Source organism: Sus scrofa, chromosome 8 (assembly GCF_054392235.1).
Source record: "Sus scrofa isolate SSC_HxYL_T2T_F1_AM1 chromosome 8, Sscrofa_HxYL_maternal_Yorkshire_Landrace_v2.0, whole genome shotgun sequence".
In the NCBI taxonomy this organism is placed as follows: Eukaryota; Metazoa; Chordata; class Mammalia; order Artiodactyla; family Suidae; genus Sus; species Sus scrofa.
Window position 1 is genome coordinate 116,631,481 of NC_139390.1, and position 12,555 is coordinate 116,644,035.

Consider the following 12,555-nt stretch of genomic DNA (forward strand, 5'->3'; position numbering starts at 1 on the left):
GTATTGTATTTACTTTGAGTTTAGGCATTTCACATTGATCTATGTAACTATAAAATGTACTGTTATACAAAGCTAACTTTAATAATGTATATATGAACTTTGTTCCATATTATAGTATCTAAATTAACAGTGTCTATTTTACCTTGTTTTCTTCAAAGGCTTCTTAGTCTTGGGTTTGAAAAGTTTGTCAGAGTTGGGAGTGTCAGGAAGATTGCCAAGCCAATTTTACCTTACAGGTAAGAATGCTAAATTCCCAAAGTCACAGAATGTTCACAGAAGTATACTAATTGTATATAGCTCTTACTTTGAAGTTTGGTTATTGAAGAAGAGTAGAGAAAGCCTTATGTTTCTCCTGGTTAATTTAAGGAAATCTATATTTTACTTTTTGGTGATATGATGAAAACAGAATAAAAGGGTGTTCTTTTATGTAATCATTTTTTAAGTTTGCATGCTGGCTCAGAAAATGAAAATGAACAATTAAAAGAACTACATACACTCATGAAGGAAGACCTGACTCCTGTGGAAAGAGTCTATGTGAGAAAAAGTATTGAGCAACATAAACTGGGGACCAATAAAACCCTGCTGAAGCAGGTGAGGGGAAACAGCTTCAGTCTGTTTATTTAATTTATAATATTCAGATTCCTTTTGTTCCTGTTGTTAGCGATATTATTCCTGTTTATTACCCTTAAATAAAACAAATGACTGAGATAGTTTAGAATCAACAAAAGTGCATGTCTATGCAGTGCACCTTTTATTTTTTTTCTTTTTTTTCTTTTTAAGGCCGCATAGGGAGGTTCCCAGGCGAGGGGTCAAATCAGAGCTACAGCTGCCGACCTGTGCCACAGTCACAGCAACGCCAGATCCGAGCTGTGTCTGCAACCTACACCACAGCTCACAGCAATGCCAGATCCTTAACCCACTGAAGGGGGCCAGGGATCAAATCCCCATCCTCATGGTTAGCAGTCAGGTTCTTAACCCACTGAGCCACAACAGAAATTCCTACACTTTTTATTTTATTGCAAGGCATTCTTCAAATTTGTGAACACATCCAACTCATCAGGACAGAGGCATCTTTTCTTTCTTCTTATATATGTATCTTTTTTATAGACTTAAGAGGAGAGTGAAGAGGTGGGAATAAATTCCTGGCAAATTAAATGAAACTTGGATTTTTTCTAGGAGAAACACAGGAAGAGAAAGTCTGACACCGGACAGACTATCCAAGCGAAATTTATTTTTGGTGCTTTCCTAGAAAATCAAGGCTTTCAGGGTGTGTCTGAAATCTCTCCCAAGAATCTAGGAGGCTCATTTACTCCCAGGTATTGGGAGCCAACACTGGACGCATAGGATCCCCAGCTAAAACAGATAGCATCATCTCCTTTATCAAGTTCTGATCCAGCCAGCCTGGGCATCAGCTGGGAGGGAGAGAAAGAAGTCATTTAGTTGCTTTCTCCTGTGCAAGGAGAGCATGGGGGAAAGAACAGCTAGTGGAGGAGAAGAGGTTGGACCAGGTGGACACTGGTCACTTTCTGCAAGAGATTTCAGACAATCAACCTACTTGGGACCCTGTTTTGATCAGCTGTTGTTGAAATGCTGCTTAACAAACAAAATCTCAAAAATTTAAGGCAAGAAATTTAATCATGCTACCGGTTAATTGGTGTGGCTCAGCTTGAAGTGATGGGTCAAGCCTCTCGTTCTGAGGACAGTTGTGTGTGGCATGATGGCTGTCTCCTGACAGGTGGCAGAAGTACAGCAGGGCAGGCTAGGTCACACAAATAATGGAACATTTCTATTCCTATCATGTCCGCTCACATTCCCTTTGCTGTAACAGGTTCCATGGCCAAGCCTAGCACATTAGGGAAGGGAAATAGACTCCACCTGCTTCTTTGGCAGTACGCACAGCCACAGCAGAGGCTGTGGATGAGCAACACTCTCGGGAAGGAGGGAGAGTTGGAAGTAGTAACCGTTCTCCAAGTTTTGGTGCTAGAAGCCCTCAGAAGGCTTCAGACTAGCTTTTTTTATCTCAATTATGGATATGACTTTCTTCCCTTCTCCCCAACCAAATTAGTTTGACTGTGTTCGATTAATGCAAGTTAGTCATTTACGTGAACTACTTACCATTTTATGTTCTTATCCAACATACTGATACTGAGAATAATTACTAGTGGTTTCTTTAATAATTTTCTAAGTGGAAGCCCAGTTACTATTGCTCACTGGTATCACCTGTTCATCAGTGAAAACTCTCTTAGAAGAATTTCCATTGCTTATGTGAGAATAATGAAAATGTGGAGGTAAAGTGGTCTATGACTTCTGATTGTGAGTAATTATGTTAAGAGTAGCTCATTTCTGGAGTTCCCATTGTGGCTCAGTGGAAACGAATCTGAGGACACAAGTTCCATCCTTGGTCTCGCTCAGTGAGTCAAGAATCCGGTGTTGCTGTGAGCTGTGGTGTAGGTCGCAGACGTGGCTTGGGTCTGCCATGGCTGTGGCTGTGGCTGTGGCATAGGGCAGCAGTGTAGCTCCAGTTCGACCACTGGCCTACTTCCATATGCTGCGGTTATAGCCCTAAAAAGACCAAAGAAAAAAGAGTAGGTCATTTTTTATTTTAGCCTACAAGTTGTTTGGTAAATATATTCTCTTAATTTTTTTCCTGTTTTTTTAATTTTAAAATTATTTTTTAAATTTATTTTTTTATTGTTATTTCCCCAACACCCTTTCCCCCCCCCCACTGTACAGCATGGGGACCCAGTTACACATACATGTATACATAATTTAAAATTTTTTTATTATAGTTGATTTACAATGTTCTTTCAATTTCTGTACAATGTTCTGTCAATTTCTGAATTTTTAAAAATAGTTGTTAATAACATTCTTATTGTAATAAAGGTTCGAGTAGTTGGAGTTACCTGTGCAGCCTGCCCATTTCCATGCATGAATGACCTTAAATTTCCTGTGGTTGTACTGGATGAGTGTAGCCAAATAACCGAACCAGCTTCTCTCCTTCCCATTGCAAGGTAACCCATAAGATTCTTTCCCAAAGGCACTCAGATGTTACAATTATTTCAAACATTTCCTCAGTTTAAACTTACCAAACTTTTGTGAAAATTCCTAGCAATGCAAGTGCTTAGCTGTTTTTTTTTTTTTTTTTTTTAAAGCAGAAGAAAATTTGGGGGGTTAATATATCAAAATTTTGTGAGATCACAGTTTAGACATTTGGATCACATAATTCTTAAAGCCTTGAAAGTTCTAGTACTAGGATTCTATTGGAACCTTGAAGATTTCTCAACCAGATTAAAGGTGCCTCTTTTCTTTTTTTACTTTCTTTGTTTTTAAAAAATTTTATTGAAGTGTAGTTGATTTATAATGTGTTAATTTCTTCTGAACAGGAAAGTGACTCGGTTATACTTTTTTCATATTCTTTTCTATTATGGTTACGTAACAGGATATTAAATATGGTTCCCTGTGTTATATAGTAGGACTTTGTTTATCCATTCTGTATGTAAGAGTTTGCATCTGCTAACTGCATACTCCCAATTCTTCCCTCCCCCACCCAGTTCCCCTTGGCAACAAGTCTGTTCTCTATATCTGTGAATCTGTTTTTGTTTCATAGATAGGTTGATATGTGTCATATTTTAGATTCTACATGTAAATGACAGAAAATGATATTTGCCATTCTTCTCTTAGTATGATAATCTCTAGGTCCATCCATTTTGCTACAAGTGGCATTATTTCATTCTTTTAATGGCTGAGTAATATTCATACATATATATAATTATTTGTTATTTGCAAATATAGGTGGAATACTTGTGGAGCACCTCTGTACACTAAACAGATTACATACTTTGTTAAATCCAAAATTATGTAAAGGATTCTTCACTGCATAATTTTTTAAAGCCTTTTAATATACTTATTAGCATTATAAAGCCTTGTTAGTTCTCAGAATGCTTCATGATATTCAAATTCTTTGAAATACATTTTAGAAAATAGTGCAATAAATGATGTCAATGCATGTTTTTCTTGTTGCTTAGATTAACATTTAGAATTCTGTTTTCAGGTTTGAGTGTGAAAAGCTTATTCTTGTTGGAGATCCCAAACAGCTTCCTCCTACTATTCAGGGTTCTGATGCAGCTCATGAAAATGGACTGGAACAAACTCTTTTTGATCGACTTTGCTTAATGGTACTATTGCTGTCTTAATGGGTGTGAAGCGGTGTCTCATTGTGGTTTCCTTAATGACTAATGATATTGAGCATCTTTTCATGTATTTATCTTTAGGAAATGCCTATTCAAGTCTTTTGCCTAATATTGAATTGGGTTGTTTGTTGCTAAGTTGTAGGAGTTTTTCATATATTCTGGATAGTAATCCCTTATCAGACATATGATTTCCACATATTTTCTTCCATTTGATGGGTTGTATTTTTACAAATTTATGCCCCAGAAGAGTTTTGGGGATAGATTTTCTCACATATTTTCCCCCATAGAAGATATTTTGTTCATGTGATCACTAATCCTGCATTTTATCACATATTTATTATTATTAGAGTACCTTGTAACTATTAAAAATGTTCAAACAATGTCATAGAACATTTTGCAAATAAAGAACATACTCTAGGAGAACCCTAAAGTAAATGGGAGTTGGTTTATGATGTATTAACAAAATCAGAAAGTTCTTTGAAAATTCAGGAGTTCCCATCATGGCTCAGGGGTTAATGAATCGGACTAGGAACAATAAGGTTGCAGGTTCGATCCCTGGCCTTGCTCAGTGGGTTAAAGATCCAGCGTTGCTGTGAGCTGTGGTGTAGGTTGCAAACGCGGCTCGGAGCTCGGATCCCCCGTTGCTGTGGCTCTGGCATAGGCCGGTGGCTACAGCTCCGATTGGACCCCTAGCCTGGGAACCTCCATATGCCTCAGGAGTGGCCCTTCTTAGAAAAGGCAAAAAGACAAAAAAAAAAAAAAAAAAGAAAGAAAAGAAAGTTATTTGAAAATTCAGAATGAAAAATGACTTGTATTCAGGGAGGAAAGTTAATGAGTTATCAACAAGTTTTTTGTTTTTTTGTTTTTTTTTTTACAGATTTCTTTTCAACTTAGTGTTAGGCCAACTCTGTTTAGATTACGAAAGCCTAATGTTAGCTACCAAACTTATTAGATGGTTAATCTAAGACTTGACGTGTTTTATATTTTATAATTTTATGGTAGAGTTTACCATGGAAGTATTTTTAGTAATTAAAAAAAACCTTTTAATTTATAGTCCATTTTATCATAGTTATAATTATTTACTAAGAGCACAATATGGCATTATTTTTAAACTTTAAAATATTATTTTGGATTTTTTTCTCTTGAGAAAAAAAATGCTATTTTCTTTTCTGCACTTAAATTTCTTAGGGTCACAAGCCAGTTCTTTTGCGAACCCAGTACCGTTGTCACCCTACAATCAGTGCTATTGCTAATGATCTGTTTTATGAAGGAAACCTCGTGAATGGAGTTTCAGAAACAGAGAGGAGCCCTTTATTGGAATGGCTTCCAACCCTGTGTTTCTATAACGTTCAAGGGCTGGAACAGGTAAATGGCATTAGCGTTGATGAGAGTCAACACAGTTTAGTTTCCTGGTTTAATTTTATGTTGTGTTTGTGTGATTATCTTGGTCTTTCCGTAGCAGTTCTGGGAAATATAATTTAGGTTCTGTTTCTTATTTCAGATCGAAAGAGATAACAGCTTTCATAACGTAGCAGAAGCTGCTTTTACACTCAAGCTGATTCAATCACTGATTGTGAGTGGAATAGCAGGCTCTATGATTGGGGTGATAACATTATACAAATCCCAGATGTACAAGGTTTGTATTACATATTATGGTATTTATATTACTAAATATATTACAATATTTGCTATTACATTTGTAGAGTAGTTTGGTTTGTGTTGGTTTGGTGCTTGAAAAACTTTTGGCACTGTAGTTAATGTAGTAAAAGAGAAGCATTCATAGTTTTGCCTACTCTGGCTTTTTTTCTATATAATTAAATGTAAATCTAACAAGGTTTAATTAAATTCCATTTACAGCTGTTGGGGCAAAAATGCAAATAAACAAATTAGAAGGAAGGAAATATGGTGTATGCTTTGTGTTTTGGGACAGATGGGATTGAATCTATTTTCCAAAATATTATTTCATTATTGTTACTTTTTATCAGTAAATCAAAGATACCAAATATTAATCTACACACAAGCCAGTTACTTCTAACTACTTATATTTTAGTATTTTTCATTTGCTTCATATTAGTTTATCAGCTCTAAATTGGCATATCCAAATGAGCTTCCCAGCAACAGATCAATCATCACTTTAATTTTGTTTCATAGCTTACATTATCATCTAGTTATTAACCTGTTATGTCAGAAACTAGCCAAATCTCTGTGCCTCATAACAAAGAAAACAAAAATTACCCACTCACCATTAGTTAAATGACAAGGGCCACTGCGGGCGGGTTGAGAGGTGTGGGTTCTTCACCATCTCTGCACCTCATGACCTTGTCCTCTTTCCTCCGCAGCTTTGTCACTTACTCACTGCACTGGACTTTGACCATCCTGGTAATGTGAAAGCTGTGCAGGTGTCCACAGTAGATGCTTTTCAGGGCGCTGAAAAGGAGATCATCATTCTGTCCTGTGTGAGGACAAGACAAGTAGGATTTATTGATTCAGAACAAAGAATGAATGTTGCATTGACCAGAGGAAGGAGACATTTGTTGATTGTGGGAAATTTGGCCTGTTTGAGGAAAAATCGACTATGGGGGCGTGTGATCCAACACTGTGAAGGTAAAATAAAAATGTATTTATAAGTAAATGAATTATAAATAATTTATTTTTGAATGAATACTGACCTTGGGGTGGTTCAGGTCGGAACTGCTCTGAATTTGCCAGTGTAGGAGATGACCAAAATGAACCCTGAAATAATAATATGGAGACCACTGTAATATGTGTTTTTCTCATATTTCATATCTTTTTCAGGCAGGGAAGATGGATTGCAACATGCAAGCCAATATGAACCACAGCTCAACCATCTCCTTAAAGATTATTTTGAAAAACAAGCAGAAGAAAAACAAAAGAAAAAGAATGAAAAAGATAAATCCAAAGATAAATCTCATTTACAAAAAGAAACAGTATAGTTTGTATTTATATAAATTCAAATTAATTTTATGCTATACATTTTTATTACCCCCAAACCCTTGCTACTGGAAAAAAAAAAAGTTAAACATATATAAAATTTGCTCTCCAAAAAAACTATGATTACCTATATTAAGATAGATGTAGAAGGTAATATAAAATCTCAGTAATAAAAGTAATTTTCTTCTGGAGTTCCCGTCATGGCTCAATGGTTAACGAACCCGACTAGCATCCATGAGGACTCAAGTTCAATCCCTGGCACCATTCAGTGGGTTAAGGATCCGGGGTTGCCTTGAGCTGTGTTACAGGTCACAGATGTGGCTTGGATCTCGCGTTGCCATGGCTGTGGTGTAGGCTGGCAGCTGCAGCTCCAATTCAACCTCTAGCCTAGGAAACTTCATATGCCGCAGATGTGGCCCTAAAAAGATAAAAGACAAAAAAAAAAAAAAAAAAACAACCTAATTTTTTCCTAAAAATTATGGCTTCTGTTTGCTAAAGAACTGAATTTTATAAGAAGCAGGAACCAGCCTTCATGGGGAACACCACTGTTACTTCATAAGTGAATTTCTCAAAAGCTTATCTGTTAAAACATATCTACCCAGTTATACCAACATATTTCTTCTGAACTATATTATTTAAAATTAGGAGTTCTCGTCGTGGCGCAGTGGTTAACGAATCCGACTAGGAACCATGAGGTTGCGGGTTCGATCCCTGCCCTTGCTCAGTGGGTTGACGATCTGGCGTTGCTGTGAGCTGTGGTGTAGGTCGCAAACGCGGCTCGGAGCTCGGATCCCGCGTTGCTGTGGCTCTGGCGTAGGCCGGTGGCTACAGCTCCGATTGGACCCCTAGCCTGGGAACCTCCATATGCCACGGGAGCGGCCCAAGAAATAGCAAAAAGACAAAAAAAATAAATAAATAAAATTAAATATAATGCCATGTCATTTTATATAAGTGAAAACACATTCACAGTAAAGCTTTTAAGAAGTACAAAAGAAAGAAGAAATGTGAACTAAAAGTTCAGTCCCAGAGATGGTAGTATTCAGCACTGGCCATGACCAGTACCCAGCTCCATACCTGGTATTATACATGCTCAATGAGTATCTATTGAATGAGTAGATGAGAGACTTTTCCTGTGCATTTATTTGCACAGTAGTTATTGATAAATATAGTATACAATTGATTTTATTTTAAAAAATTATTCGTTGGCCGCACCCATGGCATGTAGAAACTCCTAGCCAGGGATCAAACCTGCAACACAGCCATGACCCAAGCTGCTGCAGTGACAACACTGGATCCTTAACCCATTGCACCATAAGAGAACTCCTAATAGATTTTAAAATACTATAAAAAGAATACATTCTCCTTACAGAACATTTGCAAAATACAGAAGAATATAGGAATTCCCGCTGTGGCACAATGGGAATACCAGTGTCTCTGGAGTGCCAGGATGCAAGTTTGATCCCCGGCCCAGCATGGTTAATGATACAGTATTGCCATAGTTGCAGTGAATGTTGCAACTGTGCCTCAGATCTGATCCCTGGCCTGGGAACGCCCTATGCTGTGGGGCAGCCGAAAAAAGCAAAAAAAAAAGGGTATATAATGGAAAATAAAAAGCATCTAGTGATTCACTACCCAGAGATGATAATTGCTAACATAATTGCTTCAGTCTTTTTCCTATACTTATATTTTATACATATATATGTACATAAGTTAAACCATTTGTTGTATGGCTTTTGTTCATTAACAAAGGAACATTTACTTATCCTACATGGAAAAATGACAAGTTCTTGATTATAATTAATATCGATGAAATAATTTTTACCAATTAAAAAATCTTGGTGACTCAAGTCACTCAGCATTTATTTTAAAGGTGCAAAAAATTATTTGAATTCACTATAAAAAAATGACCAGTCTAAGTAATGGAACTCTTCTCTTGTTTGGGAAGAAAATTAATCTAACAAAAAAAAGTTGTAATTCTCCAAGCCTTGTCCTACGTGTGTTAATGATTTTAACAGCAGTTGCTCTGTTAAGCATTCATCTAAACTGTAAGTGAAAGATGTGACTCTCAAGTTCTGGGCAGCCCCTGACTGGATAGGAGATGCCCCAGAAGTCACCCACTGCCCCTCAAAGACCCTCGTAGATTCCAAATACCCGGGGAACCCAGCACATCCTCAGTAGATTCCCTAGGACAGAGACACAGGCCTAGAGATAGCATAAGAGACACCACCCACAGGCCAGAGAGGGCATGCACCAAGCCGAATTCTGCATCACCATCTGGGAGAACAGAGGGGAGAAGCCTTTAATGGTCAGTCATCACCCCAAAGAGGCCTTGCTTAGCCAGAAGTTACTATAAAAAAGAAGAGAGATGCTTAGGAGAGAGGGACTGGAGCTCAACTTCTCTCCTAAAAACAACAAAACTCACAACTAAAGACTGAGCAATCTCAACCCAAATGGACTGAAAACCTTAAAAAAGATACCCTACTCCAGAAGAAAAAAAGGCCACATCAAGAGGTAGGAGGGGCGACTTCGTGATATGAACCCCATACCTCCGGGGTGGGAAGCTCCGCAGACTGGAAACTGGTTCACAGAGACGCCTAGAGGAGTGAGAGTTCTGAGCCCCACATCAAACCCTCACGTGCGGGGATCCAGCACTGGGAGAAAGAGCCCCTGGAGCATCTGGCATTGAAGGCCAGTGGGGCTTGTGTGCAGGAGCTCCATGGGACTGGGGGAAACGGAGACCCCATTCTTAAAAGGCGCACACAGACTTTCACATGCACTGGGTCCCAGGGCAGAGCGAGGTCTGCATAGTAATCTGGGTCATACCTGACTGCAGTTCTTGGAGGACATCCTGGGAAAACAGGTGAATGTGGCTTGTTGGGAGGGAAGGACAATGAAAGCAAAGCTCTCGGGAATATTCAGCAGCTGTGCCTTTCTCTGGAGGTGGCCATTTTGGGAAAATCTGGCCCCACCCGTCAGTGCTGAGAAGCCCCAGGGCAAACAATAATCCAGGTGGGATCACAGCCCTGCCCCTCAGTAAACAGGCTACCTGAAGACCCCTCAGGCACACAGCTGCCTCTAATCCCATCCAGAGACTAAGCCCCACCCACCAGAGGGATTAGATTCAGCTCCACCTACCAGGTGGCAGGCATCAGCCCCTCCCATCAGGAAGCCTACAGCAAGCCCCCATACCTACTTCAGCCACAAGGGGGGCAGACACCAGAAGTAAGAGAGGCTACAACCCTATTATCTGTAAAAAAGCCAGAAGTTACTATTCTACACTGGAATTGTGTGTCTTACAACTGAAAGACTAGGAGTAGCCTTAATAGACAGGTTTACTTCCTAACTCTACTTAGAGTACAAGTGTAAGCACATCATGTCAACTATATAGACAAGAAAGGAGCCACATTTTCACAAAATGCAATAAGGTGGTGGGGTAGAAGGTCCTTGAGCTATCTCCTCTCAGAAGCACACCAGAATCACAACTACGTGCTGAACAACAGTTTAAAAAGACTGGAAACTGCCAAAAAGATAGTGTATACCCAAAGACATAAAGAAGAAAGCCAATGAGATGGTAGGAGGGGTGCACACGCAAAATAGTGAAAACCCATAACCCCCACCCCCAAGTGAGCGACCCACAAACTGGAGAACAATTGCTGAAGTTCTCCCACAGGAGTAAGAGTTCCGAGCCCCATGGTAAGCTCCCCAGCCAGGAGCTTCAGAGCACTTGGCTTTGAAGGCCAGCAGGGCTTGATCCCAGGAGTTCCACTCCTGGAGGATGCACACAAGGTCTCATGCACATCAAGACCCAGGGCAAAAACAAAGATCTCATAGGCGCCTGGGCCAAATCCACCTGCAGGTTTTAGAGGGTCTCCTGGGGAGGTAGAGGGCTGTGGCTTACCATGGGGACAAGGACATGTGTTGAAAGTACCAGGGGGTATCCATGGTGTGAAATTTCCTGGAGGCTGCTGTTTGGGGGACTAAAACCTGGCCTCACCCAACACCCTGTAGCCTGTAGGCTCCAGTGCTAGGGTGCCTCAGGACAAACAACCCAGAGAGTGAGAACACAGCCCCACCCATCAGCAGAGAGGCTTTGGAAAGGCTTCCTGAGCTTACAGCCATCACTAGATGTGCCCCTTCACTTGGCCCTACCCACCAGAAGGCCACCACCCAGCCCCATCCACCAATGGGCAAACACTGACCCTACCCACCAGGAAGACTGTACAAGCCTCTAGACCAGCCTTACACCAGAAGCAAGACAACTATACTCCAGAAGGCTGTGGAACTGAGTCCACAAACACAGATCAGGACCTACACTGGCACTAGCTGGTCAGTGGACCTTGGGAGACAAGAGGTGAGTGTACTGCTGGGACACAAAGGATGTCCCCTACACAGGGCCATTTCTCTTGAGAAACATAAGTTTCCACATGCAAAAAATATAAGCCCCCATAAGACTATCAGCTGATTTCTCTACAGAAACACTACAGGCCAGAAAAGAGTGGCAAGATATATTAAAAATTCTGAAAGGGAAAAATTTGCAACCTAGAATACCCCACCAAGATTATCATTTAAAATAGAAAAAGATCAATGGATGCAAACTATTGCTCATGGAATGGATTTACAAAGATCCTGCTGTGTACACTGAGAAGTATGTCTAGATACTTAACATCACAGCACAACAATGGGAGAAAAAACTACGTATGCATGTATGTGTAACTGGGTCCCCCTGCTGTATGTACAGTGGAGGCAAAAATAAGTGTGTTGGGGGAAATAACAATAAAAAATAAATTTAAAAAAATAGAAATAATTTCTCAGAAAAATAAAAACTAAAGAATACAGCAATACTGAACCCATTTTATTTTTTTTTTTGTCTTTTTTTTTTTTGCTATTTCTTGGGCCGCTCTCGCGGCATGTGGAGATTCCCAGGCTAGGGGTCCAATCGGAGCTATAGCCACCGGCCTACACCAGAGCCACAGCAACGCAGGATCCAAGCCGCGTCTGCGACCTACACCACAGCTCACGGCAACGCCGGATCTTTAACCCACAGAGCAAGGGTAGGGACCTAACCCGCAACTTCATGGTTCCTAGTCGGATTCGTTAACCACTGCGCCACGACAGGAACTCCCTAAACCCATTTTAAAATAAATATTGAAAGGTCTCTAAATTGGAAAGACGAAAGAAGATACAGGATGGAGGAAATCACAATTGGAAAGTAATCACCTATGTAAGCCAGTACACATATCAAAAAAAAAAAAATGTGAAAGCAATGATAAATACAAGGAACAGCAAAAGAATAAACATGAAGAAGTAAAAAAAGGACATCAAAATCACAAAAGAGGGGAAGGAGAGTAAGAAAATATAGACTCTTTTTAAAAAGAATGTGTTTGAGGAGTTCCTGTCATGGCTCAGGGGTAAT

The 12,555-nt window shown here is 39.6% G+C and overlaps 1 protein-coding gene across 33 annotated transcripts in view; it reads left to right on the forward strand.

Annotated features, from left to right (window-relative positions):
• ZGRF1 (zinc finger GRF-type containing 1) overlaps window positions 1-7,333 on the forward strand; it is a 77,916-nt gene extending 70,583 nt beyond the window's left edge. For 24 of the 33 annotated variants that reach the window (XM_084973150.1, XM_084973156.1, XM_084973159.1 and 21 more), the window contains 8 exons: window positions 159-236; window positions 444-591; window positions 2,884-3,011; window positions 4,052-4,175; window positions 5,379-5,555; window positions 5,692-5,826; window positions 6,530-6,794; window positions 6,987-7,333. In XM_084973150.1, coding sequence (XP_084829276.1) covers window positions 159-236; window positions 444-591; window positions 2,884-3,011; window positions 4,052-4,175; window positions 5,379-5,555; window positions 5,692-5,826; window positions 6,530-6,794; window positions 6,987-7,144 — 1,213 coding nt within the window. In that variant the 3' untranslated portion in view covers window positions 7,145-7,333. Of the gene's footprint in view, window positions 1-158; window positions 237-443; window positions 592-2,883; window positions 3,012-4,051; window positions 4,176-5,378; window positions 5,556-5,691; window positions 5,827-6,529; window positions 6,795-6,986 lie in introns of those variants that run through there. The other 9 variants (XR_014813151.1, XR_014813149.1, XR_014813154.1 and 6 more) reach the window with 2 other exon arrangements.
• Window positions 7,334-12,555: the final 5,222 nt, after the last annotated feature.